Source organism: Tenrec ecaudatus, chromosome 7, assembly GCF_050624435.1.
Source record: "Tenrec ecaudatus isolate mTenEca1 chromosome 7, mTenEca1.hap1, whole genome shotgun sequence".
NCBI lineage: Eukaryota > Metazoa > Chordata > Mammalia > Afrosoricida > Tenrecidae > Tenrec > Tenrec ecaudatus.
In genome coordinates this window covers 18,222,673-18,241,837 of record NC_134536.1, presented here as the reverse complement: position 1 = coordinate 18,241,837, position 19,165 = coordinate 18,222,673, and the positions used below count along the sequence as shown (strand labels likewise).

General features: G+C 43.8%; 1 protein-coding gene across 1 annotated transcript in view; it reads right to left on the bottom strand.

Annotated features, from left to right (window-relative positions):
- The window catches only part of LATS1 (large tumor suppressor kinase 1), a 41,494-nt gene extending 28,024 nt beyond the window's left edge, over window positions 1-13,470 (bottom strand). Inside the window, exons 1-2 of the mRNA XM_075554397.1 lie at window positions 13,218-13,470; window positions 515-1,006 (exon numbers count right to left, since the gene is read on the bottom strand). Of these exons, the coding sequence (XP_075410512.1) occupies window positions 515-865 (351 nt within the window). The 5' untranslated portion in view covers window positions 866-1,006; window positions 13,218-13,470. The remainder of the gene's footprint in view (window positions 1-514; window positions 1,007-13,217) is intronic.
- Window positions 13,471-19,165: the final 5,695 nt, after the last annotated feature.

The window sequence follows — 19,165 nt, the reverse complement described above, 5'->3', positions numbered from 1 at the left end:
GCGGAGGCAGGAACATATAGTCACTATAACAAAGGGAATGGCTCATGCTCCAACTCTTTCCAGAGGTGGCAGACACAGGGGAAAGCAGTTACATTCCTAACACAGAACAACTCTCGAGGGCAGCCTAGATGCCCCTAGGGTTTACTAGGTTGCAATCTTTACGGGGACAGATGACCCAGTCTTTCTTCCCAGGTAGGTTTGAACCACGAACCACCTGATTAGCAGAGGAGTTAACCACTGCACCGACAGGGCTCCTGGCAGGTACAATAGAGGAAACAAAAGACACAGCCATTATTTATTTTAATATCTCACAAAATTAAATACACAACCTACTCTGCTAATAGAACTCAGAAATGTGTATGTACTATATCCCATTAATTACTGGATGAAGTTAAGCACTTTTCTCTTTCATGGAGGTAGTTACATTTTCTAAAGGAAACGCTAAGCATAAGGCCACTTAAAAGTGTAGCACAGGTTGAGAACTGCTAGTCTTTATATGAAAGTTCTTTCTTACCTCGTCAAATCCAGCAGTGTGCAAATCTTGGAACATCTGGGAATTAACTTCTGAAGTACTCCGGGACGAAGAACTTGTCTCATTTGCAAAGGGGAGCAGTGAGTTTCGAATCTCCTGCAAGGCTTTGTGATGGGTCCCAAATTTAGGTGGGTTTCTGACTTGTCGAGGATCTTCCGCTGCCATTTTACTCATGTTATGTTCAGCCTTAGCAGTATCAGATGGCTTAGATAAATTCCTCAGAGATTCCCGAATTTCTTGCAACATTTGCCGGCTGTTGCCAATATAGCTACTGGCAGGAAAGGTCTTAGGCCTTATTTGTCTATATCCTTCTGGTTTTTCACTTCTCTTCATGAAAACATCTATGTATAAAACCCACACAAAAGGTTTCTTTAAGAGCTACTTGGTGATTCTGAGCTACCTTTTGCACAAAGTGTAACGGATCTTTCAGGGAAGTCCCCAGGAATGTTAAAAATCCTTATGGCGGAATGAAACCTAGAAAAGAAAACAAACACAATGAGCGCTGTGTACTGATCAAGCAGTACAAGGAAATTTTAAAAACACTGACTTAAGAACTGGGTTGCAGTTCTGTTTCCACTAAGGATTACTATATAGTCAGGAGCTCTCTGAGCCAATTTCCTAATCTAGGAAATGTGCTCACTTTATTTATCTCAAATAATGATAAGGATAAAAAGTTTCAAGAAGTACTTCAGTGAACATAAACTGTATGTACAAATCCAAGAGGTTGCTACTTAAACACCCGAACAGGCAACTTCTATTCAACAGCACCTAGAGTGGTGAAGTCTTTGAAATTGCTATCAAATGACTGCATACAACTATGCAAATAGAAGGTGTTTGTGGCCCACCAAGAGGACGTGGAGAACTTGTTTATAATATAAATACCATACCTGGCACCCAGAGGGATGGCACCATGTAAATAAGGTACATGGCATTCTCCCATGGGGACTGGTCAGTTTGCTCTTAGAAGCAGATGGCTCATCCTGTGGAAACTCTTTGATCACAGGGACAGAGCCGTGACTCCAGGAAGGCACAAGAGAAGCAGGAGCAGTGGACCAAGAACATGATACGGGGGTGGGGGATGGGATGGTGTCTTGGCCCAACAAATGAGCGAACTGGGAGGAGTCATGCTTGTGAAATTAGTATCTCCTGGGCATTTGTCTGGGGAGCAAGGTTTGCTTACTCATGAAACTACACTTCAGCGCTTTTTGGCCAACGCTTACTTCAGAGCGGTGTGTTCTTATATTGACCATAGTGATGACTGTATAACTCTTTTTAATATGACTAAACTATGGAATTATGTATGTGAACTATATACCTATAAAACTGATAAAAAGGAGTGGTATGCTCCCCCACTCTCCATTTATTGGAGAACTCAAAGAGCTTTGTAACATGGCAACATGGCAGAGGCCATAGGGCCTTGTGGCTGCAAGGCCAAGGACCCAAGGAAGGTGGACTTGCAGGCACAGCAGTCTTGACCTAAGAACTGTATCCAGAGCATTTCACATTGTATCCTAATAAACCTTCTAATCACGAGTAGAACCTGTTAAGTTGTGTGTGGCTTATTATAAATCACCCAGTGCAACAGAGAAGTAGACTGGCCTAGGGGGGATGGATGGTTGGTGAAAAAGAATGAGCCTTGAGCTGATGCTAAGTTTGAGCCTTCTTTTGCCCCGTGAAGTCCAAGATCAAACACTGCCACCACACCCATTGCTATACCTAGGTAAGTCAATTTTTGATTTTACACATTAAATTCAATTAAGGTTTCCCTAAAAGATAGGGCATTGTTTCTTAAGTAATTTTAAGTCGTTAATCCAGGAGATCCCCTTAAGCTTCAAAATCAGATACTTGGATTCATTTCCCAAACTGGGAACCAGAACTCTAGACACGGCAAGCTTAGTACGAAGATGATGATCTTGGACCTCAACTCATAGCATTCCTCACTAATGCATGAACCCCTTGTACAGCACAGTAGGAGAATAGCTATCCAAAGTCTATTGAAATGTCCCCACGGATAGGGAAATCACTAACTCAAGAGCACCACTGCATGTGTTCTGTAATCATTATTTTGAAATCTCACTGACTGTCTGGGGGACAGTGCCAGCCCTCAAGTCCAGCCCTTTGTCCAGTGAGGTAATTTCCATTACCCAGCCCTCATGTCCAATGAGGTAATTTCACTATCATTTCAGAAGAGAAAAGTGAAAGATTTGGGGTAAAGTAAGTGGTCATGTAGGTGGGACAGGAAGCACTGCAAATGACCATCTCCTGAGGGCCGTGTCTGCTCTCACTAGGGCAGCAGATTCATGCGTCACTGAAGCTGCACTCCTTCTTGCTTCAGTTACGTCCCCAAAGACTCCTCCCGTGGCCACCTAGTCACCTGGTTGTGGTTTCCATTTTTTAGGGCACCCCAAATGGCTTTTAATACATGTGCAATTCATTTATGTATATTAATTGGATACAATGATGTCGATACACTATTGAATATCTCATCAACAAATCTTTTCAATGTTAATGTATTTTAAGTGGGCTCATACGCAACTCAAAGATGTAACTGTAAAGAAAATCACAAAAACTCATGATATTTAATAGAAACTTTTTATAGCTCCTCAAGAATAACTGTTTTCTGTGGTAATGATTGTACAATTTTTTAATCATTTTATTGGGAGCTCACACAGCTCTTATCACAATTCATACATCTATCCATTGTGTCAAGCACATTTGTACATATGCTGCCATCATCATTTACAAAAAAAATTTTCTTTCTACTTGAGCCCATGGTATCAGCTCATCCCCCCCACCTCCCTCACGAACCCTGGATAATTGAAAAATTATTATATTTTTCATTATACAATTCTTGATATGAACTATTGAATTGTGATATTTGGATTCAATGCCAATGAAACTGTTTAAAAAATTGCTAGGAGAAAAATTCTCTAAATTGGTAGTAAATGAATAATCTCTCAGATGAGAGGAATGAGAATAAGTACGCCATTATAGTCTTATTCTCAAAGTCAGAAACTAAGCAGAGTATTTTCGGACTAGTTCTGGAGTAGTACTGATGTAATCAATCATTCATGCTTTCCAAAAGCCAAACTCATGGCCATTGAGTTGATGCTAACTCACAGCTGCCCTACAGGACAAAGTAGAACTGCCCCCGTGAGTCGCTGAGACTATAACTCTGTACAGCAATAGAAGGTGCTGTCTGTCCCCGTCAGAGTGGCTGGCAGTCATAAACTGTTGACCTGGAGGGTCGCGGCAGGCCGGCTCGTAGCCAACAAGCCACCAGAGCACCTCTCTACATGCTGGAAATGTGTACAAATATTTCGTTTTGATTTTTAATACACATGATAATATAACAATAACCAACAATTCAACTTAATCCTTCTATACAGTGATTATACAAACTTTCCAGGCCTGAAAAATAGCCAGCTTTTAAAATATTCCATGTTCACTAATAATCACTACCTATAGGAGAAAATTTACATTAAAATTACAATTGTTTGTGCTTCAAAAACTAGAGTAATTTTAATATTCAAACACGAAATAGAAATTTTTAATTTTTTCAAGTTTTATTGCATATATATCATTCACATATCACACAATAGTTCAATGAGTAAATTTTCAATCAATATAGAACAATCCAAGTGTTTTTTAAATTTATATTTAGCCAACTAATATATGACATTGATTTTTTCTAATAGTTTTAAAAATCTGTTATGCAAAATAGGAGCCCTGGTGAAATAGTGGTTATCTGTTGGACTACTTACTCACTGCAAGGTCAGCAGTTTGAAACCACCAGCCACTCCGAGGAACAAAGATGCAACTTTCTACTCCCTTAGAGTCTCAAAAATTCAGAGGTAGTTCCACCCTTCCCTCTAGGGTCACTATTTATCAGCATCAACTCCATGGCAGGGAGCAGGTATGCAAAAAGTGATTTGATTATTCTTTATCACTTAAAATAAGTTGAATGAATATTTCTAAGTCATAAACAGAAAAATGTACACATCAGTAATGTTTTTGCTAGTAACTCTCCAAAAACTGATCATTCATATAAACAAAGCATATATTGCTATAGAAACAATGCACTACCATAAATAAAATATAGTTAATTTAAACCATAGATTTGATTATGACACAAAAACCATAAATCATAAACTTTTAATGGCCAAGATATTTTTGGTTTTCTGTTCCAATGTCTTTAGTATTTGCTTCCCTGTCATATCTGCCAAACACACTTCTATCTAGCCGGGAATGCCACTTGACGCATTGTCCAGAGGGATGGTGGTTGCGCTTTTGTATCTGCCTGAAATTCTTCTAGATAACTGTAATTGATAGGTGCTGTCCAGCCGATTCCAACTCAGTGACTGATAGGAATTACCGCCCAGTCTTGTTCCGTCCTAACAAGTGTTATGTTCCAGCAGTGGTCACAACACATTAGATGGCACCTGTAGCAGGTACAGTCTTTGAATCATGTGTTCTCGTTTAATTGCCTCTTCTCCTTTCCGCTGTATCATCATCTCCATATTTGTGCTGCGGCAGGGTTAGTGACTTCGCAAGTAGAGTGCCACTTCTCCAGCCATATCCTCTTCTTTCTAGATCAGTGGTTCTCAACCTTCCTAGTGCCACGCCCCTTTAATACAGTTTCTCATGTTGTGTGACCTCCCAACCATAAAATTATTTTCGTTGCTACTCATAACTTGTCATTTTGCTGTTATCAATTGGACAACCCCTGTGAAAGGGCCCTTTGACTCCCCAAAGGGGTCGCGACCCACAGGTTGAGAACTGCAGTACTAGCTCCACCCCTTGCCTTTTCCTGGCACCGGAGCCCCAACTCTTGCCCTTCTCCAGGACTCTGGCTGGTGCTCCTCCTCTTTGCCCTGTGCTCCTCTTCCTCCTCGTTGTGCACTCCTCCTCTGGCTAGCCCGACAGGGCAGTCTGAGTTATGGAGGCAATGGTGCCATTCTTGGGGGCTCGAAGCAGCAGGTGTAATCACACTGGTAGGAAAGGGGTTGCTGATCTTGCTGGGCGGGACTGCCACCTGCCACCCAGGTGAGCAGCACCCATGGAGCGAGGGGGAGGGGGGAGCAGGGATTCTGCTTGGAGAGCATCTTCTCCAGCTCTGCTTTCCATACCTCCAGGAACTATATGGTGTCCACTGGTCACCATATTCCCAGCATAGCCCATTAGATGCTCACCTCAGGCTGCCACCACCTCTTCCTTCCTCCCTGCAGACTCAGCTAGGGACAGTAAAGTTCCCTAGGAGAGGCAGATATTCAAGAGCTTGGGGTAAGGAGCACTGAATGGGGGGAGGTTCCAAGTGTGCTGACGCAGAACGAGTCTTTTGTCTTCTCGATGGAACTTATCACTACTTAAAATTATCTTCCTTGTTTACTTGTTGTGTCTATGATTTAATTTTCCATGAAAACAGAGTATGTGGGAGTTTTGTCTGTCCACCAAAGGGGGTCCTGGCGGTGTGGTCATCACCTGTTGGGCTGAGAGCTGCAAGGTCAACAGTTTGAAACCACCAGCTCCTTCTCAGGAGAAAGACTGGGCTTTCTATTCCCATAAAGTTATAGTCTCGGAAACTCACAGAGGGAGTTGGTCTGCCATGTTCTAGTGGGTCAGTATGAGTCACCCTGACTCGATGGTAGTGATTTTGGTTTGGTTTGGTCTGTCCACCGCCTCGAGCCATTACCATCCGCCCAGTTCACAGTAGGTTTCACTAAATATAGATACTGAAGAAATATGTGCCTTTTAGAGTCCCACAATGTTCATGAAAGCAGCTGTCAGGAACCGCACGATATGCTGTGCTGGGCAAATCTGCTGCACAAAATCTCTTTACAGTGTTGAAAAGTTGAAAAGTAAAGATGACACTCTTGAGGAACGAGTGCATCTGATCTATATCAAGGCATTTTTACTCGCTTCATATCTATGAACAAGTCGGACACTGAATAAGGAAAACTGCAGAAGAATTGATGCGTTTGAATTTATAGTGTTGGTGGAGAATATTGGACTGCCAGAAGGACAAACAAATCTGTCTTGGAGGAAATACAGTGAGAATGCGACTTAGAAACCAGCATGGTAAGTCTTTACTTACCTCACATACTTTGGACATGTTGTCAGGAGAAGCTGGTCCCTAGGGGACTTCATGCTTGGCCAAGCAGAAGGGCAGTAAAAAAGAGGCAGATCCTCCATGAGACGGACTGATTTAGTAGCTACAAAAATGGGCTCAAATATAACAATCCTATAGGAAATAGAAGAACCTAGCTCTTGTAATGGGATAGGAGAAGTGGGGAGTGTGTGTGTTCAAGTACTTTGTTTTGCTAATTATTTCCGATGTGAACTTAGAAATTTAATTCACGGAGCCATAAAATGGAGCCCTAGTGGCACAGTGGTCACATGATGGGCTGCGACGTAAGGTCGGCAGCACACAACCGACAGCTGTTCAGCACAAGGAGGACAGGGTTTTCTAGTTCCATACACAGTCACAGAAACTCACAAGGGCAGCTCTACCCTGTTCTAGCTATGGGGTTGACAGAGGTTGACATCAGCTCAATCACAGTGAGTTTGGTTATGGTTTTTCCTGAGCCACAAAACAGTTGGAATAACTTTTATTTGTGGACTGAACAGAATGAGATAAAAACCGTTCTTGCAACACTACAATATCAGCCAAAAATGACAGCAAAAGAGACATTCATCAATGGAAAACTCATAGTCCATCGATATACTATATGATGCAGGTCTACCTAAATGTAATCACATAGCTGAATGGAAACATCTCAGACCCAACCCTCTGAGTTTCGCTGAGATATCCAGGAATACAATAAGGACTGGGTATCCGGAATCCCCATGATGGCCAGGCCCAGGAGCCACAGGCACAGTCTCTTCGAGGTGAGGACCCCGGAATGGAGAGCGTGCAATCTGTGATTCCTTTGATGAGGGGAGACGCTTTGGTGGCAGAGTGGTTTCCTGTGGGGAAAAGGTCAGCTCGAAAACCCTTATTCCCTTAAAGAGCTACAGTCAGAGTTGGCACAGACTGGTCGATGGCAGTAGTTTTCAGTAACTGACTGCAAATATCCACTTGCTGGGGGAACACCATGTGCATCTCCTGGACTCTCGTTCTGAGACAGGTGTTGTTTGAAAAATTAAACAGACAGGTCTGATCCACTCAGCTACCCCAAAACATAAATAAATAAACCAAATGAATATACTCATAATGTATTGTTAAGCAAAACAAAGGAAGTTTCAAAATACGATGTATACTAAAAATCACTGAATTAGACACTTTCAGTAGGTAATCTTTATGGCATATGAATTCTATCTTAACAGATTTTTTAAAAAACTTCTTTATTTTTTAAGTCTCTCATGAAAATCACACACATACACACACATTTGTAGCAGATATGACACAGGAAGAAGTCCTGTAGCTGACTGACTATTAGAAACATTATTTCCTGGTTACTTCACCGCAGGCATTCTTACTTTCGTGGAAATATTGCCAAATTAGTGATGAATCATTCAAATGCTATTTGACAAGCAACCATATTTGGGTTTGGGGTTGTTCTTTTAAGCTTTGTAATGGAATGGCTGAAAACTGCACATATTATATATAACATAAATCAGTTACTGAAAATTATTTCATAAACAAAACTATGTAAGTCTGACAAGCCTTGTGTTTCTTTATGAAGGAAGCTGGTCTCTAACAAGAACCATTTTCTTTTCTAAGCCCTTCCCAAATATTAACTTAATAATGCACTGTTGAGCCTAAGTTTTATATTTGCTCACCAGTCTAGGGTGCAGAATTTACTTTAGTTTTCTGAAAATAAGCATATTTTCCTTTTCTGGTCATTTGGAACCTACTGTTTCTCCATATTCACAGATTAACAACCCAACCCCCAAATCCTACTGTTTTGGACTTGATTGTGACTCACTATGACCTGTAAATCTCCTCAGGACCATCTTTCTCCCGCTGAGTGACTGGTGGGTTTGAATAGTTAGCCTGGTGATTATCAGCCCAGTGCTTACCCCACCTAACGATGAAGGCCTGACAAAAATGGTTGTGAAAGCTCACATTAGATGCTGTTTCTTTCAGTATCTGGATTACAATTAATTCACAGCAGCGAGTCTCAACCTGTAGGTCGTGACCCCTTTGGGGGTTGAACTACCCTTTCCCAAGAGTCACCCGATTCATAACAGTAGCAAAATTAGTTTTGAAGTAGCAACAAAAATAGTTTTATGGTTGGGGGGGGTCACCACAACATGAGAAACTGTATTAAAGGAGGGTTGAGAACCACTGATTTAAAGCATATAGGAATTCTTTAAATTTTCAGTTAATTTTGTTTACAACTCCCTATTACCATTTAAAAAATTATTGCTATTTTATCATTTCTGGGAGTATTCTCCTTAATAGAGACAAAAATAACTCCAAATGAACTAGCTCTTGCATTGTGAAGATTCAACTTCTACCTCACCCTATATCCCTAAGATGGGACTGGCCAACAGTAGGCAGTCTAAGAGTATGTGTTGATCTAATAAATTTCTAGCATTTATCTCTTCTCTTTACTCTTAAGAATAGATTAGAGGGCTTCAAAATATCTTTGTAAATCCTCTTTTAATTCCATTAGTCCCACGAGCTTTGTTTTTTAAAGAGAAAGCAGCTCTCCTTTTATTTATGATTTCCCCATAATGGTCTTAAAGGGCCCAAACCTTTGGCAGCAGTGGCCTGAAACTGGGGTACAAGCAGGTGCAGCAGAGGGCATGACTCTCTGGGTGTGGGCTCATGGCCATTAGCAGGTGGGCAGATGGGGGTGGGCGCCCGAGGGCTGCCGGGGCCTGGTTGCACACCACTTCCTCCACTTCTGCTCCAGAGGCTGCTCTCATTGGCCACCACTGCTGGCAGCTTCTGCAGCAGCAGGTACAGGGTGACCAGAAGCAGGTTCTCATGAAGTTTTAATAGGGTGGTCAACGTAAGGTCACAGAATGTAAACAATGGACACCATTATAGAAAAATTCAAATGTAAACATATGAACTAGAAATCACTCAGAACCCATCTTCTTCCTCAACAGAATCTGGATGATAGTCTTCCTCAAAAAGGATATTCACTCTTAATCCCTGGAGCTAGTAAATGGTATTATATTTGGAAAAAGGGTCTTTGCAGATGTGATTAGTTTACGGTTCTTAGATGGGAGATTAGCCTGGATTATCCCTGTGAGTTCTGCCTGCAATCGCAAGCATCCGCATTAGACAATGAGGGGCGGGAAATTTGACTGGCACAGAAGAGGTGGCAGCAATGTGATCACACAGGCAGAGATTGCAGTGGTGAGGCCACAAGGCAAGGAATGAGAGGAGCCAGAAGCTGCAAGAAACCAAGGATGTGTCCCTAACTTTGAAGAAATGAGTCTGTTTAAAAAAAGCATGAGCAGTAAGCTGGTTGAGAAAGACATGCATCTTTCAAAGAATGTTCTCCCCTAGAGCTCACACAATACATGTGGGTAAGCATGCTAAAGAGAAAACGGAACCCTTCCCCCCAGAAGCTCCTGGAAGGCCATGGAAAACAACTGCTGACAATGAATCATAAAGAGTGATGGATGAAGGAATACCTCCCAGATAGTTGAGTTTTCCATATCTCTAGGTCTGGTTGCTATTGGGTATTCTTGGGTATGTGTATTTAGGAGCCCTGGTGGTGTAGTCCATTGGGCTGCTAACGGCAAGGTCAGCAGTTTGAAACCACTAGTTGCTCTATGGGAGAAGGATGGGGCATTCTCCTCTCATATATATATATACACACACACAGTATATATTCGAGTATAAGCCATCCCAAGTATTAGCTGAGGCACCTAATTTTACCACAAAAAATGCATTAAAAATGTGCTGAAAAAGTTGGCTTATACATGAGTATATGCGATATATATATATATTTTTTTTCTTTCTCAGAAACTCAGAGGGTCACTATGAATCAGCACTGACTTGATGGCAATGAGTTTGGTTTTGGTTGGGACATATGTGAGCATTATTAAAGATCAATAATTGTAGATCATCTTCCATTCTTCATGTTTTCTATAGGTATGTTTATTATGGCCCTCTTGCACTTGTTCAAGGAGCACTGGTGGAGCAGTAGGTATGGGCTGCTAACTGAAAGTCTTGACTATTCAAGGGCACCAGATGCTCCTTGGAAGAAAAATGAGGCTGTCTGGTCCCATACAGATTGACAGTCTCAGAAGCCCTATGATGCAGTTCTACCCTGTCTTAAAGAGTGAATGAGTTTTAGGTTTGGAGTGCTTGCTTCAACAATGTATACTGTAGCGAATAACTGAGTGGGGCAAGTAGAATGGATACAGCTGAAACATCACAGGTCTTTGGATTAAGAGGAGCCACATTTGGACCTGCGAGAGTGACGACTGGCCATGAAAAAGAAAGAGGCTATGAATCTAGCTACCACTACTTCTGGCCCCAAATTGTAAAAATGTTAACATAGTACTTAAACATCTTTCCACGACAACACATGGATTGAAAAATGCCTGCTTTTCCACATTTAATATTTCTGAAATTAAGTGCACTTTATAGTCACTATTCAAATAACTCCTTAGCACCAAAGCCGAGAATTTCTATAAAAGCTGACATGGTGCACATCTAATGTAACCATACATTGTTGTCAATCACCACAGACAGAGAGCTTTGACTCACAGCAATGTCCACTCAAGTATAAAAGGAAACACTGCCCAGCATCCCTGTGATCCTTGGTAAGTTAAGAGTCCGCAACTATGGATGAATGGGGCTTCCCTCGGCCTTTGCTGCCCCTCCCCCCACTTTACCAATTAGGTCCCTTCTGAATATGTCTAAAGCAAACAAGTCAAAAGTATCAGACAATATTCCATGACCCATAGTTTTCAAGAGCTTACCATGCCTCTCTGACAGCTCCATTGAAACCTAACCCTTCTGGGTGACCTTGCTGGTATCTGAGATGCCATCGGCAAATCTAGAATTATAGCGACATGCAAGCCAACACAGTGTGACTAACTGACAGACAGGTGGTGGTAATCGTGAGAGGTGTCTCTTCATCTCCTTGTTAGCTTGATTCTGTTCTTTTCATTGGTAGCATCACATATCTAGTTCCCTGATTCAAGACGTCTTCAAAACGATGCTACGATGTAGCACTGTGTGCTCAGAAACTGTCACTCCAAAGGGACATAATTATAGGCATAAACAAATGCCAGACTGAGGAGACTACAGAATGTTCCAAGATAAGGCAGACTCATGAAGGACAAGCACTCAGATCGTCAACTGATGATTCAGTTTTGAGGGCTTCAAAAGGCCTCCAGTAATTCAACATCTCAGAATGATAACCAAGTACCAGAGTTTGTTCCAAGACCATACTTACCTGGAATAACAGGACTAGGCCTAAAATACAGATTAAAAATATAATAATAATAATAATCAGCCTATAGAACAAAATTCTGCTATCATGCCACCTCTCCCCTCCACCCCGCCCCGCTCCCGCCCCAAAAAAACCTGCAACAGAGGTAGTTTCTGAATTTGCTTTTCAAGTGGAGAGGCAATTTCAATCAATATTCAGACCTGGAAAGCAGATGCCTTCACCCCATCCACAGGGCTCTGGTTTCTTGCAGAAAGCTAGAGTCCGGCCAAGGAACTCAATGCTACCTCTTTAACAATTAAATCAAATTCCTCCACTGAAGTAGGGAACAACTGGCCCATTTTACCTGTCAGTCAGCTTAATAAAGGAAATAATCTTGGTTCTGTCCATTGGAAATGATCCTATCGCCCACCCCCACATCCCCCTTTTCTTCGCTCTGGAGGAAAATTGTTAAGAATTTTTTTATCTTCATCAATAACCCAGCAAGGCTTGACAAACAACATGACCTGTGAATCCAAATCCATTTCCAAAGCTGGGGTGGTAAATTAAGATTTTTGCATGTGTGAGCATTTTCTAGGCCAAGGTAATCAGTATTCTAAAGGCAGATTTTGAGGCAGGCAAATCATATATACTCCCGCAGCTAATGACTTTGCAGAGAAAGTCACCTGCGTGCCAACCACTCTTTGGGTAACGAGTTCGTTCTGAATGTCATGCTTTAATTAATTTCCTTTCGGTTCCCTCCATCTTCCGTATTCACATACGCGCTCCTTCAGAAAGACCACCCACCCCACCCCCGCCCCAATCCCTCGCACTACTTCCAACCAGGGGCAGCAGCCGACCGTTACAGTGGACTGGAAAAGGGGTTCCCAAGATTGCTTCGGCTGTGCAGGTACGCAGAGACCACGGGCTGCGCCCGGGACCACGTCTTGCTCAGCTAGTTTCCCTGGGAGCCACCTTGCGCTGTCCTTCCCTCCCAGACCCCGCAGGCGCGCGCTGGGGGGCGGAGTGGCGGGGAGAGCGTCCCCGCAGGGCCGCCGGCGAGGCCGACTCTCCCCAGCTCACCCTGCACGCCGAGGCCGAAGCGCCCGGGGCTCCTCCTCCCAGGCCGGCCCGGCGCACACCCGCTTCCCCGGGGCTGGGCTCCCCTCGGGTCAGCGCTTCCAGCCAAGCCAGGCCCGGGCCGGGCCGGCTCAGCCCGCCGTCCGCAGCAACCCCGGACCCCCGCGAGCGGGGCTGGGCGTGGGCCCCGGCGGCCACCGCCCGCCACGACTCGGGCACCCAGGGGGCCCCACCCGCGACGCCCGCCGCGGACCTACCTGCTGCGGCGAGCGGGGCTCCCGGGCGGCGGCCACCGGCCCGAGGGCGGGCGCCGCGGCGGCCGGAGCCCGTCCCAGGGAGCCCAGGTCTCCCTGGTGGCGCGGGGCGGGGAGATGCGCCGGGGGGGCTGCCGCGGGCCAGCGCGGCCCGACGCGGGGGTCGCGGGCACCTGGCTTTCCCCCTCAGCACCCGAGCGCCGCCGCCGCCGCCATTTTGCCTTCCACTCCGTGTCGCCGCCGCAGCGCTCGGCGGCAGGGTTCCCGGATGTGGGCATTTCCCGGCGTCGCTTGCGCGGGGGCCGAGGACGGGGGCTTCTGCCCGCCGGGCCGCCCAGCGGCGGGGAGCGAGCGCGTCCCCGGCGCCTCGGGCCGGCTCCCGCGTCGCCGCCGCGCTGCGCGCCCCGAGGACTCGCGCCCCGTGGAGGGGTCAGGCTCGCCCCCGCCGCGGCCCACGCGTGTTTCCGTGTGGCGTTTTTCCCAGTTGCACGCTTCCCAGGGACTGCTCATGGAGTAAGCTGCGCGTCTCCAGGACCTGGAGTCCCCCAAGTAACTACAGCTGGGACAGCAGGGAGCCGCTCTCCGAAAGCTTGCGGATGCCCCGCTGCTGCATCCACAGGCCGTGAGGTCCAAGCGCGCGCCTCTTCTGAAGAAGCCAGAGGATACGCGAGAGGGCTTCAAAAGATGGTTAGGAAAATGGGATTTTCTCATGGGCTCTTGGAAGCCCCCTCATACTTCTAGAACAGACCGATGGACAGCTCCTAGAGCGCTTTGTCTGACAAAGGAGCCCTGGTGGGTGGGTAGGGGTTACGCTCTGGGCTGGGATCCACAAGGTCAGGAGATCGAGACCACCAGCCGGTCCTCTGGAGAGACTGGGCTTTCTACTCACGTTTCTACTGCGATCGCAGTTTTGGGCACTCAACCTGGCAGGTCTACCTAGTCCTATAGGGTGGCTGTGAGTTTGTTTTTTGGGTTTATCTATGGACCCAGGAGGAGGTGATTAACACCCTGATTGGCCGAACAGTCACAGGGATGAGAACAGTGACAGTTAGCTTGCTAAATTGAATGAGGAATTTGGGATCAGACCATTGATTTCCTGTGATGTTTGAGAGTACCGTGCAACCTTTGAAAAGGGGCACTTGGCCAGGCCTGCCTCAAAAATAAAGAACATTTCATCAACATTTTATTTTCTTCATCTTTCTATTGACATTTTTTAAAAAATGAAAGCCATCTTTTGATATTACATAAATGACTGGGTAGTATATCCAGAAGTTATCATGTAGAAACCCCTGTTGGACAAAACAATGATGTTCCAAGAGCCATTCTTCCAGGAAAGCAAGAATGTTTGTTCTGTACATGACTATGTTCTTAGCCCTGAGTACTGCCTGGCATCTAACAGATATCTTCAGTAGATCCCGAAAATCTGACATTGTTTTTAAATGGCCGCAAAATTTTGTTCGCGGTTGTCACAACCTAAACATCTAAATCTACACTGCAATATTTGTCTTTCTGTAAACACTTTTGCTCCTGTTTTTTTTTTTATATAGTAGCTTTTGTAAATGCGTGTCAGTGCCTCATTTGTTGTTTTGAAAGGCACTGGTTAAACCTAATCTTGGCCTCATTGGCTCAGGTGTTGGCACCAGCTCTGGCCCGCCCTTCTTCTCAGAGGTCTCTACCTCTTCCCAAACTCTTTGATTGGAGTCCCCACCTGCAGAGTAGCTCTAAGACAATTTTTTCTGCCTGCCCTATTTGAATAACCACTGTAAACTTCCGCATGTTGTGCATATGGCCCGTGGATCCCGACTTGCTCTGCATTGATAGCCATCCCACCAAACTTTGTGTCACTTTCTAAGTCCCAGTCATGAAGCTAAGCACAGGCGTTGAATGAGGAAATCCAGGTGTAAGTGCCACCTCACCACCTCTCTGCCCTCCTCCTCCAATTAAACTTGGCTTTTCTCTCTGCTTGCCATGTCCGCCCTCACCTCCTTTTCCTCATTGGCTGAGAACTGTCTCTTTACCAGACCTTACTGCCGTCCTTCCTTGATGCTCCCAGTCTCTCTCTCACTCTTTAATCTTTTTTTTTTCTTTAAATTTCAGATGTTTATTGTTCAGTGTAAACCCCAACATGATTTTGTGCATTTAGGGAATAACAATATCCTGGTTACGTAGAAAACTGTGCAGATAACTTCTGGAAGATCTTCATTCTAAGTAGCTTTTCATTTGGAAGTCAGTTTGCTGTAACCCCTATTCACTACAAACAACTTATTCACTGGGCCCATTTATTCTGTGGCTCTGAGTTGTTCTGTCTCAATGGACGTCCGGATTGGACAGTACCAGATGTGTGACTTACAGTGCGCTCCAGACTTCCAGCTTCTCAGTATGGAGAGTGATCAAACTCTTGTCTTGCCCAAGGATCTGGTACACAGCATGCTTGCAGTTACGGTCTCAGGTCCAGACGGAGAGAACAAATTTGGCAGGCCCAGGAGCTCTGCACAATATATTTTGGGGGCATTCAAAGTCTTTCTTCAATCTTCAGTTCCTCTTAGCCTATCTATTCACTTCCAAGTCTTGGCTTTGAGTTTACTAGTGTAGCTCACTTTATTTTTAAAGATATAATCCATCGGAATGCTATACAACGGACCAAGGGTACACAGACGGTAATGAGTAAAACCTCTAGTCCTAATCTCCCGACTCTCTGTGGCTAACTGTGCAGGCTGCATTCCTCTCGCAATACTGAACACATACATGCAAAGCATTATGTTCTTTTCTTCCAACCCCCACCCCCTCTTACATACTGTTCTGTGGCTTCCTTTATTTTGTTGATAGCTGTTTAATTATGTATGTCTTGGCAGTCATTCCCCTTTTGCTACATAAAGGGCTTCTTCATCCTGTTTTGATTGCTACGTGGCCCTGTGGCAGAGTAGGGCTGCCCTGTAGGCTTTGCGTGGCTGCAGTCTAGAAGCAGGTCATCTGATCTTTCTCCCTGGGTGGATTCAAACAGCTTACCATTAAGTTAAAAGCGGAGAGCTTAAACATTGTCCTATCAGGGCTCAAAAAAAATTTCTGCATTGAATATTGGGATATTTGAAAATAACCAAAAACTTTGTGTGTATACGCTTCTAGATGAGACAAATGGAAAGCACATTCCAGTTTAATATATGAAAATTCACTTAGTGAAACCCCATAGTAAAGGACCCTAGTATAATACAAACGAGGAGGTAACACGATTGAAGACAAGTTCCATAGGCATATATGATTAGTTCATTAATGATTAGGCATATATGATTAGTTCATTAATATCACAATAACACAACTCTCCATTTTTACAGGGTTGCAGTTCTTGGTTCCTCTTCACACACTGAAACCTTGCTGTAAAGCTCTAACAATCAGAGCTGCCCCAAGGAGGTAGGTGCTACCTCTTAAAATAATTGAATGTGCCTGTGTGTATAGGTTTAGTATTAAGGTGGCAGAAGGACATTGAGCCTCCATTCAAGTACTCCCTCAATGCAAGAATACTTTCTTCTATTAAATTGGCATTCTATGATGCTCACCTTCCCGACATCACCACTGAAGACGAAGCGGGTGAACAAGCAAATGTGAAGAAAGCTGATGGTGCCCGGCTATCAAAAGATATAGCGTCTGGGGTCTTAAAAGCTTGAGGGTAAACAAGCAGTCATCTAGCTCAGAAGCAACAAAGCCCACATGGAAGAAGCACACCAGCCTGTGTGATCATGAGGTACCGAAGGGATCAGTTATCAGGCATCAAAGAACAAAAAAATCATATCATTGGGTGCACACCTCCATGATATGATCGCTGAAGACAAATGGGTGCATAAGCAAATGTGAAGAAAGCTGATGGTACCCAGCTATCAAAAGGTATAGCGTCTGGGGTCTTAAAGGCTTGAAGGCGAACAAGTGGCCATCTAGCTCAGAAGCAACAAAGCCCACATGGAAGCACACCAGCCTGTGTGATCACTAGGTGTTGAAGGGATCAGGTATAAGGCATCATCAGAACAAAAAAATCTTACCATAGTGAATGAGGGGGGGGGGGAGTGCGGAGTGGAGACTCAAAGCCCATTTGTAGGCCACTGGAGATCCCCTTGCAGAGGGATCTAGGGGAGGAGATGAGCCAGTCAAGGTGCGATGTAGCAAAGATGAAAAATACAACTTTCCTATAGTTCCTAAATGGTTCCCCCGCCCTGCCCCCACTATCATGATCTGAATTCTACCTTGCAAGTCTGGCTAGACCAGAGGATGTACACTGGTACAGATAGGAACTGGAAACGGAATCCAAGGCGGATGATTCCTTCAGGACCAGTGGTGTGAGTGGCAATACTGGGAGGGTAGAGGGAGAGTGGGTTAGAAAAAGGGAACCAGTTACAAGGATCTACATGTGACCTCCTCCCTGGGGGATGGACAACAGAAAAGTGGATGAAGGGAGACGTCGGGCAGGGCAAGATATGACAAAATAATAATTTATAAATTATCAAGGGCTCATGAGGGAGGGGAGAGCGAGGAGGGAGAAAAATGAAGACCTGATGTCAGGACCTTAAGTGGAGAGCAAATGTTTTGAGAATGAGGAGGGCAATGAATGTAAAGATGTGCTTTACACAACTGATGTATGTATGTGAAGAATTGTATGAGCCCCTAATAAAATGATTAAAAAAATAATGAATGTTGACCAATTCTTTTTTGGTATACTAACTGTATTTCTTCCATCTTATTATGCTTCTTCCATTGTTCAATGTGTTGCTCATACAGTCCTTCAATATTGCAACTCAAGATCGGCAGTTTTCTTAATTCTTGCAGCTTGAGATATGCTTACTATACTATTCCCTTTGACTTTCTAACTTCAGGTCTTGGCACATTTCATTAGAGTCCTTTGTTTTCTCAAACTGCCTACGTTTTCTGCTGAGCTCTTTTACATCATTTCTTCCGATCACTTTGTTGTTGTCATTGTGCTGCTAAGTTGATTCTGACTGATAAGACTGTGTACAACAGAACCAAACACTGTCCTGTCCTGCATGATCCTCACTATTGTCCTTGTTTGGGCCCATTGTTACAGCCACTGTGTCCATCCATCTCTTCAAATATCTACCTTATTTTCACCTTTCCACTTTATTAAACATGACCTCCTTTTCCAGGGACTGGTTTCTCTTGGTAACAATCCCATCCACTTTAGCTAATCTATATTGAAGAGCAAGCTTCACAGTGTCCGTTGAAATCCACTTTGGACTTTTCTTTACTTTTTAATTACTTTTTGGTTTTTAAATTACCTTTTGCATCCTTCATGTATGTTCTAGGTGTCATTCCTAACATTATTTTCCCTTGTCATTAGGGTTCAATGTGTCGTATCTGTTCTTGTGATGCTTTCAGAATTCAATTGGGAAATACTCAAGATTGTATTCTGGTTCTCATCGACTTGTTCTAATTTTCTTCAACTGCAACCTGAACTTGCATATAAGCAGTTGAGGTGTGTTTCACAATCATTCCTTGATCTTGTTTTGGCTGCTGATACTGAGCTTTTCCATCTCTTCCCACTGATTCCTGCATTTTTCATCTGGCAAATTCCACATGCATCATCGTTGAAAAGTATTTGCAATGAAGAAGTCATTTATCTTGTAAAACTTTTTATCTTGTGATCTCCAACTTCGATTCTATCATGAAGAGTTGTATGAATCCCTAATAAACCATATGGTTTTGATTTAAAAAAAGGGGGGGTTTCTTAAAAGACATTAGTTTGAGATTATAAGTACTTAAATTTTTCTTTTTATTTTCTGTATTAAGAATTTGGGAAGAATCCTTTCTCAAATCTTTTGGATTTAAAAATTATCTTTAATCAATATTACTGAGCCAGATAATTTGTATTAACAAGGAAATGCAGATAAAGTATTTTAAAATTTTGACTAAAAGAAAAAGAAGAAAACGAAAAATCTGAGGTAAAGGGCACA